Genomic DNA, 16,340 nt, shown 5'->3' on the forward strand with positions numbered 1-16,340 from the left:
CATTGGAAGATTTCCCTTCCATTACTTTTCTGGGGACAACCCAAAATTTGGGATTTTCTTTTACTTCAAAAAGTAGTTTCTGTACTACTTTTTGCGATTTCGGGCTGCGATTTACATTGACATCTGTGCAGAAACTTGCACAGGTGTCTCTGAAATCGCGGCCGAAATCGGGACTGCCAATGTGGGAGTGAAATTGTGCGAGTTCCGCTGAACTAGCACAGCTTCATTCCCACAGCTCAGTGTGAACCTGGGCTCATAGACATGAAATAAAATGAAATAAAACCCACAGCCAGTGCCTCCAGGGGCAGCAGAGATTTAGCCAGACAAAAACGTTTGACGTGCCTACACGCATATAATCGCACTTAAAGCGGAGTTCCACACACTTTTTCAACTATGTCTTATCTTCTTGTCCACCGCCCGCCGTCAAATGACGGCGGGAGGAAGACCCTATTGTTCTGGGCAGACGTCATATGATGTCGCGCCTTCCGAAGCCACAAGGGGGCACCCGCGATTGCCCAGTAACTGAGCAGGACCGTGGATCTGTGTATTTACACACACGGATCCACGGTCCTGTCAGGGAGAGGAGACCAATGCTGTGTCCCTTGTACATAGGGACACACCACCGGTCACCTCCCCCAGTCAGTCACCTTCCCCCACAGTAAGAATCACTCCCAGGGAACACATTAACCCCTTGATCGCCCCCTAGTGTTAACCCCTTCCCTGCCAGTCATATTTTTACAGTAATCAATGCATTTTTATAGCAGGGATCGCTGTATAAATGTGAATGGTCACAAAAATGTGTTTCCGATGTGTCCACCGTAATATCGCAGTCACGATAAAAATCGCTGATCGCCGCCATTACTAGTAAAAAAAGAATTAAAATGCTATAAATCTATAACCTATTTTGTAGCTGCTATAACTTTTGCGAAAACCAATCAATATACGCTTATTGCAATTTTTTTTTACCAAAAATATGTAGAAGAATACGTATCGGCCTAAACTGAGAAAAAAATGTGTTTAAAAAAAATGTATATTTATTTTAGCAAAAAGTAAAAAATATTGTCCCTCTTCTGTTGTCTATAGCGCAAATACCACCAAAAGATCTCTATCTGTGGGGACAAAATTAAAAAAATGTAATTTGGGTACAGTGTTGCATGACTGCGCAATTGTCATTCAAAGTGTGACAGCGCTGAAAGCTGAAAAATGGCCTGGGCGGGAAGGGGGTGAAAGTGCCCTGTAGGCAAGTGGTTAAAGAAAAGACTTTTCCTTCTTTTTCCTTCCTACCTTTAATGAAGTACATAATGTACTTCCGCCCCAGCCTCGCCGCGGTCCAGGGCATCATTTCCTGCTGCTCGCCCTCTACCTTCTGGGACCTGTGTGTGTCCCAGAAGACAACAGAGCCATTCAGAAAGTGCTGCGCGACTCGTGCATGTGTAGAAGGAAACCGGTGGTGAAGCCTGAAGGCTCCACTGTCGGTTTCCCTAAGTTATAATAGCTGCATCCGATCCGGTGGACGGATCGGCCTCTGGGGGGGAGGGGGGGCGATATCGCATGCTCCTTGGACAGGTAAGTGTTCTTATTAAAAGTCAGCAGCTACAGTGTTTGTAGCTGCTGACTTTAAAAATCTTGCGGCTGGAACACCGATGTTAGCACCAGGTACGTTTAGAGCACAGGGGCCAGATTCATATAGAGATACGACGGTGTATCTCCTGATACGCCGTCGTATCTCTGAGTTCCGTCGGTCGTATCTATGCGCCTGATTCATAGAATCAGGTTCCGCATAGATCTCCCTAAAATCCGACAGGTGTAAGTGACTTACACTGTCGGATCTTAGGCTGCAATCTAACGCTGGCCGCTAGGTGGCGCTTCCGTTTGTATACGCGAGGAATATGCAAATGAGAAGTTACGCCGATTCAGAAACGAAACGACCGCCCGGCGTTTTTTTTTTTTACGATGTTTGCGTTCGGCTTTTTCCGGCGTATAGTTACCCCTGCTATATGCGGCGTATCCTATGTTAAGTATGGCCGTCGTTCCCGGGTCGTATTTAGAATTTTTTACGTCGTTTTGCGTAAGTCGTTCGCGAATACGGATGGACGTAATTTACGTTCACGTCGAAACCAATGATGTCATAGCGACGTCATTTAGAGCAATGCAAGCTAGGAAATTTAGCGGACGGCGCATGCGCAGTTCGTTCGGCCGGGGGGATTTACGATACGCCGCCGCAACTTTTGAGGCAAGTGCTTTCTGAATAAAGCACTTGCCTCAAAAACTTGCGCCGGCGTAACGTAAATCAGATAGGTTACGCGGATCTAAAGATCCGCTGACCTATCTGAATCTGGCCCCAGGTGTCAAACCCAAGGCAGGCCCGCGGGCCAAATCCGGCCCTCCAGGCCATTTCATGTGGTCCTTGCACCTCTCCTGCAGCTGCAGGAGAGCTCCAGCCCTCATCTGGTCCTCCTCCAGACCCCTACTTTCTGCTATTAAGCAATGCATCCAGCTTCTTCCCAGCAGCAGCATAAGGAAAGGGGGGTGCACTGTGATGTAAAGGAGGGTGGGGGACTCAACTTCTGATGGTGGGGTGGCTCTTGACATCTAATGTAAAGGGGAGGGGATGCGCTGGACATCTAATCTTACAGATACAAGCGGCCCTTTTGGGGGCCATCATAATGCTGATGTGGCCCACAATGAAATTGAGTTTGACACCCCTGGTTTAGAGCTTGTGCTGTAATTCATTTAAATTACCGGAATACATTTTTATTCTGGCTAATGAAATGAATGAACACCCAAGAGCTTGACACGCCTAAACGGGTTACACAAGTTCAGAAGAGTCAGGCATTTTTTTGCCAAAACTTTGCTGCCAGGAGGAAAGGAATGTAACAAAATGTCCAGCGTGCATGAAGCCTAAAGTGTATCCATGGTCTGAATATAAAATGATACACTCACCGGCCACTTTATTCATACACCTGTTCAATTGCTTGGTAACACAAATTGCTAATCAGCCAATCACATGGCAACAACTCAAAGCATTTAGGCATCTAGACGTGGTGAAGACAACTTGCTGAAGTTCAAACCGAGCATCAGAATGGGAAAGAAAGGGTAGTTAAGTGACTTTGAACGTGTCAAGGTTGTTGGTGCCAGACGGGCTGGTCTGAGTAGTTCAAAAACTGCAGATCTCCTGGGATTTTCACGCACAACCATCTCTAGGGTTTACAGAGAAAAAGAGAAAATGTCCATTGAGCGGTTGTGTGGACGAAAATACCTTGTTGAGGTCAGAGATCCTGAGGAGAATGGTTTGAGAGGATAGAAAGGCAACAGTAACCCAAATAACCACTGCTTACAGCCAAGGTATGCAAAATACTATCTCTGAATGCACAACATATTGAACCTTGAAGCAGATGGGCTACAGCAGCAGAAGACCACACCAGGTGGCACTCCTGTCAGCTAAGAACAGGAAACTGAGGTTACAATTCGCACAGGCTCAACAAAATGGAATGTAAACAGAGGAGAGGCTGCAAAGCATGCTGGGAATCCAGGAAGTTGTGGAAAGAGATGGCCAGCAGACAGGCAGCACTCACGACATGAAAAATAAACCAGTTGTTTGTATTACTATTACAATGCTGATGTTCTAAAATGAAAGTGTGCGCTGTGACCACAGATCTCCCTAATGTTAACCACTTACCGCCCGGCCTGTAGCAGAATGGCGGCCGGGCGGTGGTTCCATTATCCTGACTGGAGGTCATATATAGTTACATAGTTACATAGTTAGTCAGGTTGAAAAAAGACACAAGTCCATCCAGAATATAATTTCTTTTAGGATAACAAGTCGGCACACGTGCCTTGGGGGAGCGCAGCGCGGGAATCATGGTCTGACACACCGCAACTCTGATCTAGGTAAAGAGCCCCTGACGGAGGCTCTTTACCACGTGATCAGCTGTGTCCAATCACAGCTGATCACTGTGTAAACAGGAAAAGCCATGTATTGGCATTTTCTCTATCGCGTCTAACAGACGCGAATAGAGGAGAGCCGAAGGACCGGGGGGGGGGGGGGGGTCTGCGCTGAATGATTATCAGCTTAGGCCCCCCCACCCAGGACCAACTGGGATGCCATCGGGACCACCAGGAATGCCACTCAGTGCCCATAAATGATGCCAATCAGTGCCCATCAGTAATGCCTGCCAATGCCTCATCAGTGATGCCCATCAGTGCCATCTATCAGTGTCCATCAGTGCTACCTATCAGTGCCATATTTCAGTGCCGCCTATCAGTGCCACCCATAAGTACCCATCAGTGCAGCCTTTCAGTGTCCATGGGTGCCACCTATGAATGCCCATCAGTGCCGCTCATCAATGCCCATCAGTGCTGCATATTAGTGCTGCCTTATCAATGCCTCTCATTGCAGCCTCATCAGTGTCCATCAGTGAAAGATAAAACTTCCTTTTTTACAAAATTATAACAGAAACAAAGAAAAACTTTTTTTTTCATAATTTTGGGTCTTTTTTTATTTGTTTTGCAAAAGAAAACCTGCAGAGGTGATCAAATACCACCAAAAGAAAGCTCTATTTGTGGGAACAAAATGATAAAAATGTTGTTTGTGCGCAATTGTCATTTAAAGTGCGACAGCACTGAAAGCTGAAAATTGGCCTGGGCAGGAAGGGGGGAAGTGCCCGGTATTGAAGTGGTTAAACATTAGGGCCCGGATTCAGAAAGAAGTTACGACGGCGTATCTCCAGATACGCCATCGTAACTCCGAATGCGGGCCGTCGCAACTCGGCGCCTGATTCATAGAATCAGATACGCCTCACAGTTGCCTAGATACGAGCGGCGTAAGTCTCTTACGCTGTCGTACCTTAGTTGCATATTTACGCTGGCCGCTAGGTGGCACTTCCGTAGATTTACTCATCGAATATGGTAATGAGCTAGATACGCCGATTCAGAAACGTACGTGCGCCCGGCGCATTTTTTTACGGTGTTTACGTAAGGCTTTTTTCGGCATATAGTTTCCCCTGATCTATGAGGCGTAGCCAATGTTAGGTATGGACGTCGGGCCAGCGTCGTTTGCGTAAGTCGTACGCGAATAGGGCTGTGCGTAAGTTACGTTCACGTCTAAAGCAATGACTATTTGCGGCGTAATTTGGAGCATGCGCACTGGGATACTTTCACGGACGGCGCATGCGCCGTTCGTTAGTAACGTCAATTACATGGGGTCACGACTGTTTAGCATACAACACGCCCCCTACCAGCCTATTTTGAATTAGGCGAGCTTACGCCGGCCCATATACGCTACGCCGCCGTAACTTTGGGCGCAAGTTCTTTCTGAATACAGGACTTGCCTCTCAAAGTTACGGCGGTGTAGCGTATATGAGATACGCTACGCCCGCCTAAACTTACGGCAATCTTTCTGAAACTGGGCCCAGGTTATTATGTTATAAGAGTTTCATGACCATATACAAATAGAAGGTGACAAGTGACATCACAGTGAGATGAATTAGTTTATTCCACGTTGGCAGTATGCTGATCTCTATGACTGTACACGTGTGACACTTGTAAGAGCTTTTCTATCACTCAGACATTCCAGAATGGTGGAAGTCTCTGTGTGAGGAATTAGTCACCACCGTTCCTACAAGGCAGGCAGTTTCCAGTATAGATAACGCTGTCAGTTTGCTGTCACACTTCCTTTTCTGATGCGGCTCCTTCCTCTTCCTCGCTATGCTATTCTGCTTGTTCAGTTGCAGTTTCTTCTACTACTGCAAATGTCCGCTTTCCTATTGCACCTTAATAGCAATCTATATTTCATTCCATGGGCAGGTATGTTTCTGCGGTAATATTACCTTTTTTTGCCATTATAGGGCTAAAATAAGGTTAAAGATAAATTCCAGGAGCTGTTCTGTCCACTGCAGGACAAGACAGGCAAATATGCTTCCAATAGCAGCAGTCTAATAGAGAAAACGGCAAGCTGTTTGGTTTTACGTATATTGACTACCTGGCTTCTGTACTGTATGATGACTACTTTTCCTCCTCCTCCTCTCCGGTTGCTTATCAGAGGTGGAGGAGGGAGGGGGGGGGGCGGTATTTGTCTGTGCTGAGCTGTCAGAGGGGTGGGTATCTGGTGACACTCCTTCCAGGTAAACACACAGGTTAGGTCACATCTCAGGACAAATGATTTGTATTTCTCACATGAACGGCATATTCGAAAATGGGTAGTTGTGTCAGCAGCAAGGCATGGTGAGACTCCAGCATTATTTCATGTCTGTCTGTCGGTACGGTTTTCTAGCCACACTGCCATGCTTACCTTGCTATTGTGTATTGTATGTTATTGGTTCTGCGTACAGAAAATTAAGATATTGACTGAATAATGTGATGTAGTCCTCAATCTCAATCTATCTTTTTTGCAGCACCCCAGAAGATATGCCTGCACAAGGCTCTCCTTTAGCACCCATGTTGCCCCCTTTGCCAGGTGATCAGACTGTGACGGACCCTTCACCCACCCCTCCGGACACTGATGTTCAGACTCGTGAGAAGACAGAAGTTGTTTCCGACAGTTCATCAGACTGCAGCCCAGGGGGAGCCACCTACAGCAACTTAGGTGAGAATTACCTTATGAAGTAGCATAGTAATACCCCAAGGATAAGGAAATTCTTTTCTACATATCTGCCATTTGCCAATGTTGTCCATCACTGAGAGATAGTTACAGTGCGCCAATCAATTTGTGATATGGCTGACAAAGTCTACGAGACGGAATTGTTTTTTTTTCCGTTTACATTGAAAGATGAGTTCACTTTATGGATGTGGAATTGGCACATTTGGACTATTAATAATAATTTGTATTTTTATTTTTTTCACATTTTCCTCTTTACTGCATTATATTAGATGTTTTTTTGCACTTTGATCATTTGAGGGGTTGTAAAGGAATTTTTTAAATAACAAACATGTTATACTTACCTCCACTGTGCAGCTTGTTTTGCACAGAGTGGCCCCGATCCACGTCTTCTGGGGTCCCTCAGGGGCTGTCTCTGGTCCTCCCCGCAAGAACTCCACACAGTCATGCAAGCTCCCTCGCATAGTGTGGAGTCCTTGCGGGCTCGCTCACGTGATACAGCGAGCGGTCATAGCCGCTCACTGTATCACTCAGCCCCACCCCTCGGCGTGCCGCGTCATTGGATGTGATTGACAGCAGCGCCAGCCAGTGGCTGTGCTGCTTTCAATCCATCCGCTCTAGCCAATCAATGGCCAGGCTGAGTGGTAAAGAGGATGTCAGGGCCGAGCGCGGGACTTTGGAGGGGTCAGGTAAGTATAACGGGGAGCCGGGGGGGGGGGGGGGAGTTATACTCTGAAGTTTTTTTACCTTAATGCATAGAATTTTTTCCTTTACAACCCCTTTAAGGTCATGGTTTGACAGCGCTACACGTTTTTGATTTACATTGAAAGATATCTACACTGTTCACTGTCAGTGGATCGTATCCCTTTTAAAACCGTTCCATAGGCATAAAATGTATAGATGACTAGATTAAAGCCCCATACACACGGGATGAATATCAGCTGAAATCAGTAGAAACCAGCTGACATTCTGCTTGTGTGTACAGCTTCTTGTCTGACAAAAGCTGTTCTCACAATTGGCTTCTGTCTAACGGGCATGCTGTAAAACCAGCAGCCAGTCGCCATTTGATCAGCGCTTGCAGCCAGTGGCGTGTTCTGGTGGTGGGGAGGTCTCCCTGTCAGCCTGTCAGAACACAATAGCACAGCGGGCAGATCACTGCACTAACATCGCATAGTTAGTTCAGCAAGCTCCCTGCTGAGATGAACAAAAATAAAATTTAACATGTGTACCAGGCATATGATGAAATATATAGAATATATATGGTATACCTCAAAAGATGTCATCAATGATGTTTTGCAAATTTATGAACTATTAAATCTATTAGGAATGATGAATTAAACTATTTATGAATCTATTAAAGTTGTATCACATGTAATTTTATTTCTTTTTTGTAATCTGCTAGGGAATGCAGACAATTAAAACCTAAGAAAGGTTTTAACCCTCTACAACTGTACTTAAAGCGGAGGTTCACCCAAAAATCAACTTTCTGTCAACTGCGCTTGATTTAGGAACGCCTACTCCCTGAAGGATTCCCCGCTCGGTGCAGGAGAAAAAATACGGCCAAAATGATAAGTACAAAAAAAAAATCCAGCATACTGCAGATGTCAGCAGTATGCTGGATCTAGAGACAGAAAGTTGATTTTTGGGTGAACCCCCGCTTTAAAGCAGAGCTCCACCCAAAAGGGGAAGCTCCACTTATTTGCCTCCTCCGCCCCCTCCATTGTCACATTTGACACTTTTCGGGGGCGAGGGGGGAGCAGGTACTTGGTTTTGACAGGTATTTGCTTCCACTTCCGGCTGATCTCGCCACGGCGAAGTCACATGGAAGTTCGGCTCCCTCCTCCTTCCCCCGCCGCCGGGCCATTCACAAAGCGCAATGCACTTCGCGCATGCGTAGTAGAGAACCAGCTGTGAAGCCGCAAGGTTACCCTTACAAGAAATGGTGGCGTCATCGCCCAGCTGGATGTCTGTGTGGGAGGAGAAGGGGTTGTTCTGCAGTCCTAACTCTATTCCTGTCCTAGCTTTACAACAGTATTTCCCCATAGATACAGTACAGTGAGTTAGGCAGGCCATATATTAATCTTTTTTTCCCTCTCAAGCCATATGTCGAAAGAAAAAAATAACCTGTTTCCCTTATCCACATATTTGAGGTGAATGGGGGAATCACTCCAGCTGAGTTATTGCATTCTGATAGCAGGGAGGGAAAAACAGACAGGCTGCTTGTACAGACGTCAATCGGTAGATCAACTTTTGTACAACCAGCCTGCCCATACATGGATTGAAATGTGTTTGGTCCCTGCTAAACCAGCCAAATTCCAATCCATGTATGGCCACCTTAAGTGTTGTCACTCTAGAACAGAAAGTGTATTAATGGCGGAATCACCCTTTGAAAAAAAAAGGGTGGAGAACCTGAAAAAAGAGAACTAAAGCTGGTTATACACGGATCAATGTTCAGCAGGGGCCAGCCAAATTTCAGTGTGTGTTTGTCGAAGATACATGTTAGAAAGCTTTTCTTGGTCAATATTTTCAGGCAATCCATTGCAGCCACCGATCACTGTGGGTACAGCTGTCAGAATACAGTGTCCTGGCTGGAGGGAGGGGGAATTCCTCCACCCACCTCATTTGTATGGATATCGGAATCTGTTTAGATTAATGCTGCCACTAAGGACTAGTAAGCTGCAATAAATTACCGTACATTTAGGGATTCTTTATTGAAGGTGTAAATAATTACCGTAACAGTCCACAATAATGGTAAATTTTGTTGGTAAACATCGGTGCTATTGTGTATAGCAGTGTTGTTTTTTCCTTCATTAAGCCATTCATTTGTTTTTTAATTGTTTTTATAAATAGTGTTTTTTTTTTGTTTTGTTTTTATTGTTCACACTTTGTATTTAGAAACAGTAAATGAATGCACCGTTACTATAGACTACATTAGGTATTTGGAGGGAAGTGCAGTAGGTCCCTAGTAATTGCAGTGTTGTTGTTTTTTTCATTTATTAAGCCATTCATTTGTTTTTTAATTGTTTTTATAAATAGTGTTTTTTTTTAATTGTTCACACTTTGGATTTAGTAACAGTAAATGAATGCACTGTTACTATAGACTACATCGGGTATTTGGAGGGAGGTGCAGTAGGTCCCTAGTAGCATTTTTTTTATATAGTATTTAATATTACAATATTCAGGACTAGAATATCACTTGTAGTCTATGGAGTTGTTTATTGTACTAGATTCTTCACAATGAACAATAATAAACACAGGAACGATGATACACATTAGTAGATCTTCTTATAGTCTAGTATTTTCTGCTTACAGGTCATTCCCGGGCAAATATGATCCCATACAAGCAGCCTCGGCAGACTCGTGGTGGAAGCCCTCCTGAAGAACCAGAGTCACTTGTTTCTCCTCCTCCCCTTCCAAAGAAGAATCAGACACCGCGACAGTGCACAACGGATAGGACACCTGGGACAGTACTGAACCTGGGCAATCCCACGTATGATACGGAGCGCAGCTGGGAGGTTGGTGGAAATGAGTCAGGAGATTCTATGGAAAAACCCAAGAGTTCAGGGGGAAGGATCGCAGAGCTACAAGCTGAGGCCCTTCGCCGGTTCTTTGCCCGTTGTGAGGACATCTTCATGGCAGGACAAAGAGAACCAGTCAGCTTTGGATTGGAGAGTTGGCCAGATTTCCGACTTGCTGGTAACACACCTTGTTGCCAGGCTGGAGATGCTGTATATTACCGGGCATCATATGCTCGGGACCCTGGGAATCTCTATGCTGTAAAGGTAAGTCAGTTTATGATGGTATTTTAAACAATATCAGATGACATTGTAGTGTGTTACATTCCTGTAAATGGAAGGCAAACACATATCAATTTGCATTCTCTAAGCTCTCTCTAGCAATGTAATTATTTCTACAGTGTGGAAAGCATGCTAGTTAGAGTATGTGTCACTGCCCTGCCAGCTGGGTACAAAATGACTAGCACTTAAAGAATAAGTTCACTTTACATTTTTTTTTATAAATGCACATTTTTTTTTGCAGGTAAAAAAATGTGCATTTACAATTTTTTTGTAGGAGTCTGGAAAGCATTTTACCTGCGATCAGCAGAGCGCTGGTGCCATGCAGGTCTCCTGCACACTGTCAGTTTGAGCCGTCTACCTGTACATCATACGGGCAAGCAGTTTTACACTGATAGGAAGAATTAATGAACTACCAGAACACTCAAGAGTGCCGTGGTAAGTCATTGAGAACTACAAGCCAACAGCCACAAAGGCTGTCAGTATTTGTAATATTCATATTCACAGAACTCTCTGAATGAATGACGCGGCCGAGTAGGCAAAGCCCCGCACAGCCATGTTTTTTTTTAAATTGTGACAGCAAGCGGGCGCCATACATTTTTGTTTTTATTTTTGTTATGCCAGCCAGCTAAATGACAAAAACTGAACTGATTTCCCCATCCACACGTTTGTGAGGTGGTTTGTGGAAATCCTCCCTGCTGCGTCTTTGTATTCTGACAGTGAGACCTCCCCGCCGTGAGAATACACCGATCAGCATTGCAACCCATTGGCTGAATGCACTGATCGAATGCTGGTTTTCCAGCAGTATCGTTAGACAAATGCGGTTTAATGACCAGCTTCTGTTGAACAGAGAAGGCTACAGACTGATCAAAATTCAGCCAGTTTCTGCTGAGTTGGCCAAATTGTGATCCATGTATGACCAGCTTAGGTCCTTAAATCACTGACCTGTTAGAATTTCTTGACATGAGTGGTGGCAGATTGGACAGTACGAAGAAGGCCACTAAAGTTAGTCTTCATCAACAGTCCTTTGAATCAACAGTCCTTTCTAAAATACACAAATCTGTGATCCTTGGCATTACAAATTGGTTCATAAAATGTGCATATGACAGTCATTTTATGAAAAGCAATCTTCTGTCTTATGGTTTGTAAAACAAGGGGATCCTAAGCAGCTCCAAACATATTGAAATACATGTCAGTAATTTTATCAGGTAAAATGTTTGTCATTTTGCTCAGCCAGTCTTGTGATTCACACACTTCATCAAGACTTAGTCAGGAGGGACAAAGATATTTCCTATTTCATTATTGCAGCTTCCTTTATTATCTGCTTGCTCATTGGAGATAAATAAGCGTCCCCATTTTGTTGAATAATTGTGGTAGCATGTGTCTGTGAACCATAAGACTGGCTGAAAAGAATTGCAAAACAGTATAAGTATATACAGTATATATACCAGTCATGTCCATGTCCAGCCCGTTGGTCAATTGCAGCCTGCGGCCCGCGTTCCGGTTTAATGTTGCCCCCCCCTGGTAATTTATATATATATATATATATATATATATATATATATATTTTGCGGCCCCCAGGGGGGCTTTCCACAAACCACCTCACAAATGTGTGGACTGGGAAATCAGTTCAGTTTTTGTCATTTAGCTGGCTGGCATAACAAAAATAAAAACAGGGAGGGGGCGGGACGATGGTACAGGGAGGGGGCGGGACGAGCGCCGTCAGATTACATACAGGAGAATCTCCTGTTTACTCTGCGGCCTCTGTAATAGAAAGTCCAATCTGCAGGGCTGACATTGAATGACTGTTCTGTCTATCATAGGAGGCGGGACTTTGTATTAAAGAGGCGATTTTCCATTATGTAATCTGTTGGCGCTCATCCAGCCCCCCTCCCTGTCCCCTCTGAGGCTGCAGATGGGCATCGATCAGGCTGTACTGATGGCAAGGGTGAGGCTGCATTCAGAGGCTTAATTCATGGCAATGGTGAGGCTGCAGATGGGCATATAGGGATATTTTGCTTCACGGTTCTTTATTTAAAATGATTGGTAATATTTTTCCCTGAAACCCTACGGTTTATCCAAATAGCACACCCAAGCTCATCCTTAGTTCTGAGCGACGCTCTGGGATTAGTTGGGACCACAGAATATATAAATATATCAATTTGACCTAATAACTACATTTTTTTATCAAATCGATTTTTTTGCACAGCCGTAATATATATACACAAATAACATGCCCAAGCTCATCTCTTCACCACACACAACCACAAAGGCAGGAGAATTCTTGTTGGGCCGTATATTAGTGCTCGGAAGAACACACTTAGACCAAATTTTAAAGCCCCTTTCACATTGAAGCAGGAGCCGCGGTGGCGGTATAGCGGCGCTATACCGCCGGATTGTCGCGGGTATTAACCCCCGCTAGCGGCCGATAAAGGGTTAATACCGCCCACAATGCGCCTCTGAAGAGGCGCATTGCGGGCGGTATTGCCGCGGTTTCCCATTGTTTTAAATGGGAAGGAGCGGTATACATGCCGCTCCTCTCACCGCTCCAAAGATGCTGCTGACAGGAGATTTTTTTCTCTCCCGCCAGCGCATCGCCTCAGTGTGAAAGCCCTCGGGCTTTCACATTGAGCATGCAGTGAAGGAGTTTTTCAGGCGGTATAGCGGCGCTATTTTTAGCACTGTACCGCCTGAAAAACTCCTCAGTGTGAAAGGGGTCTAAAGTCAGGCAAAATGGTCGGCCCTCACACATGTTCACTTCATCAAATCTGGCCCTGTTTGCAAAAAAGTTTGGACACCCCTGATATACAGTACAGTATGAACTGTTTGTTGGATTTTAATTTTGTATTAAGCTGTTAAATGAGAGTTCTAAAGTGTGCTACTGCATCTACAAAGTAAATTAAAATCTTCTGTACTATAGTCTGATGTTTAATTTCTTTCTGTTTTTAAGTGAGGACTAGGGAAGACATTTTTCAGCTTCCAAACCTGATCAATATTACAGATATAAAAGAAGAAACGATGTTAAAATAAAAAAGCATGAATTTGTATTCAGAGCCGCACATTTCTTAACTATAGTTAGCATATCCATAAATGAATCATTAAATAGCATCATATTCTGGAACCATATTCAGCTACACTAATGTTAAGCAGTTTGCTGCCAATGCCTCTCTTTATTTCATGCATTATTTTTTATTCCCAGATCTGCCGCAGCAAGTCTAAGCAAGCCCAGAGGGAATATTACCATTGCCTGGCAATACGGCAAGGCCTCACAGAACATTTCAACATCCAGCAGGATTGTGGGCAATTTTTGGCTGAAGTACCAGCTCGCTTGTTGCCTTGGGAGGATCCGACTGTATCAGAAGAAGAGGAGGAGGAAGAAGAAGAAAAGGATGGGGAAACTGTAAAATTATCCACAGAAAGCAAGGAGGCCCTAGGCAGGAACCAGAAGTGTACTTCTTCTTTATCTAATCAAGGGTCACTGGGTAAAAGGAGAAGTCGGGTGGTGGTGATTACACGAGAACCCCCTAGACAGACACTTGCAGAGTTTGTAAGGGAGGGAGAGTTCCAGCACCGCAGGGATCCTGAGATGTATGAACGACAAGTGTGCTTACTGCTGCTTCAGTTGTGTGGGGCGCTGGAGCATTTAAAAGCGCAGGGAATAACACACTGTGACCTTCGACTAGACAACCTTGTGCTTGCTAGCTGCCGCCCTGGTGATACAAAGTGTAGCTGCTGCCGTAAGTCTGCTACAGAAGAGCAAAACGAGCACCCCAAGGACAAAGGTCCCTCTGAACAGAGAGCTTTTCCATCATGTGCTGGTCGACTGCTCCTCACCAACTTTACCCAGGCTAAGCTGAAGAGCCAGAGTGTTTGGCGACCACAGGGCTTGGGTGATCCATCACGGATGGCTCCAGAGATTGTGGGAGCAACACAATACAGAAGGAGTGATGAGTTCCAGACTGGGATCCTCATTTATGAGTTGTTGCACTTAGCTAACCCCTTCCTAGATGGGGGCTTGAAGGAACGGGAATATGGACCTTGTGATTTGCCAGCTGTGCCACGTCGCTCTCCTTACTCACGTGGTCTAGGACGACTTGCAGGACTTCTTTTGCAGCATAGCCCTTCAGATCGGTTACAGGTGGGACAAGCCAAGGCAGCACTTCGCTGCTTAATTTGGGGGCCGCGGGATGATGTGCTGCAAGGACCAGGATCTCTACATAACTGGTTAGAGGTGAAGAGGACATTGCTCCTAATAAAACTGGCAGAGCGAGCTCTTGAAAGAGAAGGTGGAGTGACTCTAGAGGACTGGTTGTGCTGTCAGTACCTGGCATTCGGCACAGCCCAGGGACTAGCACAGACTCTACGGCTACTGGAACAAAACTGAGGGCCATTATTGTGTCCAAATCCTCCATGGTCTGTGTGCAATAGCTGGGAATTCCCACAAAGGCTCCGTTTAAGAAGCTTGAACGTCCAGTGTTATATACCACTTCCTTCCTGCACAGTCAGGCAGATACCTGCACAAGAAAGATAGGAGCAAATACTTTCTCAGATTCACTAAATTATGTTTTTACAGTTTTCACTCTAACAATACGCATACGTAAAATGCAGAATAGTTTATTATGCCAGCACATAATACACTGCTAATCTCCCTTTAGTCATGGAACCAATTTATTGTTCATCCTGTACTCCCATTTTGAAAAGGTTTGGAATCCGTTGTAAGCTGGTATTCTATCAAGGAAGCACAGTAACATACAAAATTCATATTATTAGAAACGCTTTATGTACCTTCATTTCTATTCTTTATGTAGAAGGAGCCCACAAGCTCTGCTGTCTTCAGTAAATACAAAACGATATTCGCCTGCTACCGCTTTTGTGCAATGTACGGCTTGGCAACAGACATAAACGCACAAACGACTTTCATGTAATTTATTTGTAATAATTTGCACTTGAAGTAAGCTGTGATTGCCTACATATTTATTTCGCTTTCTACAGTGCAATTGGCACTGCTTTGTGACTCTAGTAAACAAAGAGTTGTCACAAATGTATTGTAGTCATGCTAGGCAAACCAATTTTTTTATTTACCAACTTATAAACACACACACATTCTGCAATAATAAATCACCCATTGCCGGAGATACATGCTTAGTCACAAGGGAAGCACACAGGTCCACTATCTCACTCACTAACAAGATAGGAATGTACACAGTATAGCTCATGCCTGGATTTACATAAGACTTGCTATGCTAGAAGAACTGCTAAGATCTGCCCGGCTGTGCAGGGAGAGATTACCAGAAATAGTATTAATATGAATTGTTTTAATCTGAATGCTTTTAATACCATAAATCCATATTTATATTTATATACAGCCACACATGCAGTATCTATAAAGAACCACACTCATAGTGTTACAATTCATATATGTACGCATATATACACATGAAGACAGAAGCGTCCTTTGACGCTTCAAATTCCTTCTCTAATGGGTAGTGGGTTACTCTTTACTTTTCAGTGCTACAAGGCATTTCGTGTTATCAGGTCCAAAGTGCCTCACTGTGTAAGAGAGAACTCCACTTCTCATTACATCTTTTTCTGTAGGGGCTGATGGGAGCCGGTACACTTCTAAGTGCCCTATGCTCTCATCTCTCCTTTCTTTCATTTTTCTTGTGGTACTTTTCCCCCCCTTTAAATGCTGATGTTCCTACTATTACTGTGTTAATAAACCTCTTTTATGGGATTGCTGGTGGTGTTTGTATGCTTAGAAACAGGGGCTTAAAGCTGAATTTTAATCTGCTTATATATTTATTTCTTCCCTGGTTCCTCTCTCCCTCCCTTATCAACATGGTAATGATTTTATAAAATAATACCATTCGTTTTATTTATTATTACAGGTACTTACAAAGCACCGTCAATTTATGCAGCACTTTACATATTTATTGTACATTCACATCAGT

At 44.3% G+C, this 16,340-nt stretch overlaps 1 protein-coding gene across 4 annotated transcripts in view; it reads left to right on the forward strand.

The window, feature by feature from the left end:
* The window catches only part of PEAK1 (pseudopodium enriched atypical kinase 1), a 131,926-nt gene extending 115,803 nt beyond the window's left edge, over nt 1–16,123 (forward strand). For all 4 annotated transcript variants that reach the window (XM_040342996.1, XM_040342997.1, XM_040342995.1 and 1 more), the window contains 3 exons: nt 6,393–6,583; nt 9,908–10,377; nt 13,589–16,123. In XM_040342996.1, coding sequence (XP_040198930.1) covers nt 6,393–6,583; nt 9,908–10,377; nt 13,589–14,773 — 1,846 coding nt within the window. In that variant the 3' untranslated portion in view covers nt 14,774–16,123. The remainder of the gene's footprint in view (nt 1–6,392; nt 6,584–9,907; nt 10,378–13,588) is intronic.
* The last annotated feature ends 217 nt before the right edge of the window (nt 16,124–16,340 follow it).

Source organism: Rana temporaria, chromosome 3 (genome assembly GCF_905171775.1).
Source record: "Rana temporaria chromosome 3, aRanTem1.1, whole genome shotgun sequence".
NCBI lineage: Eukaryota > Metazoa > Chordata > Amphibia > Anura > Ranidae > Rana > Rana temporaria.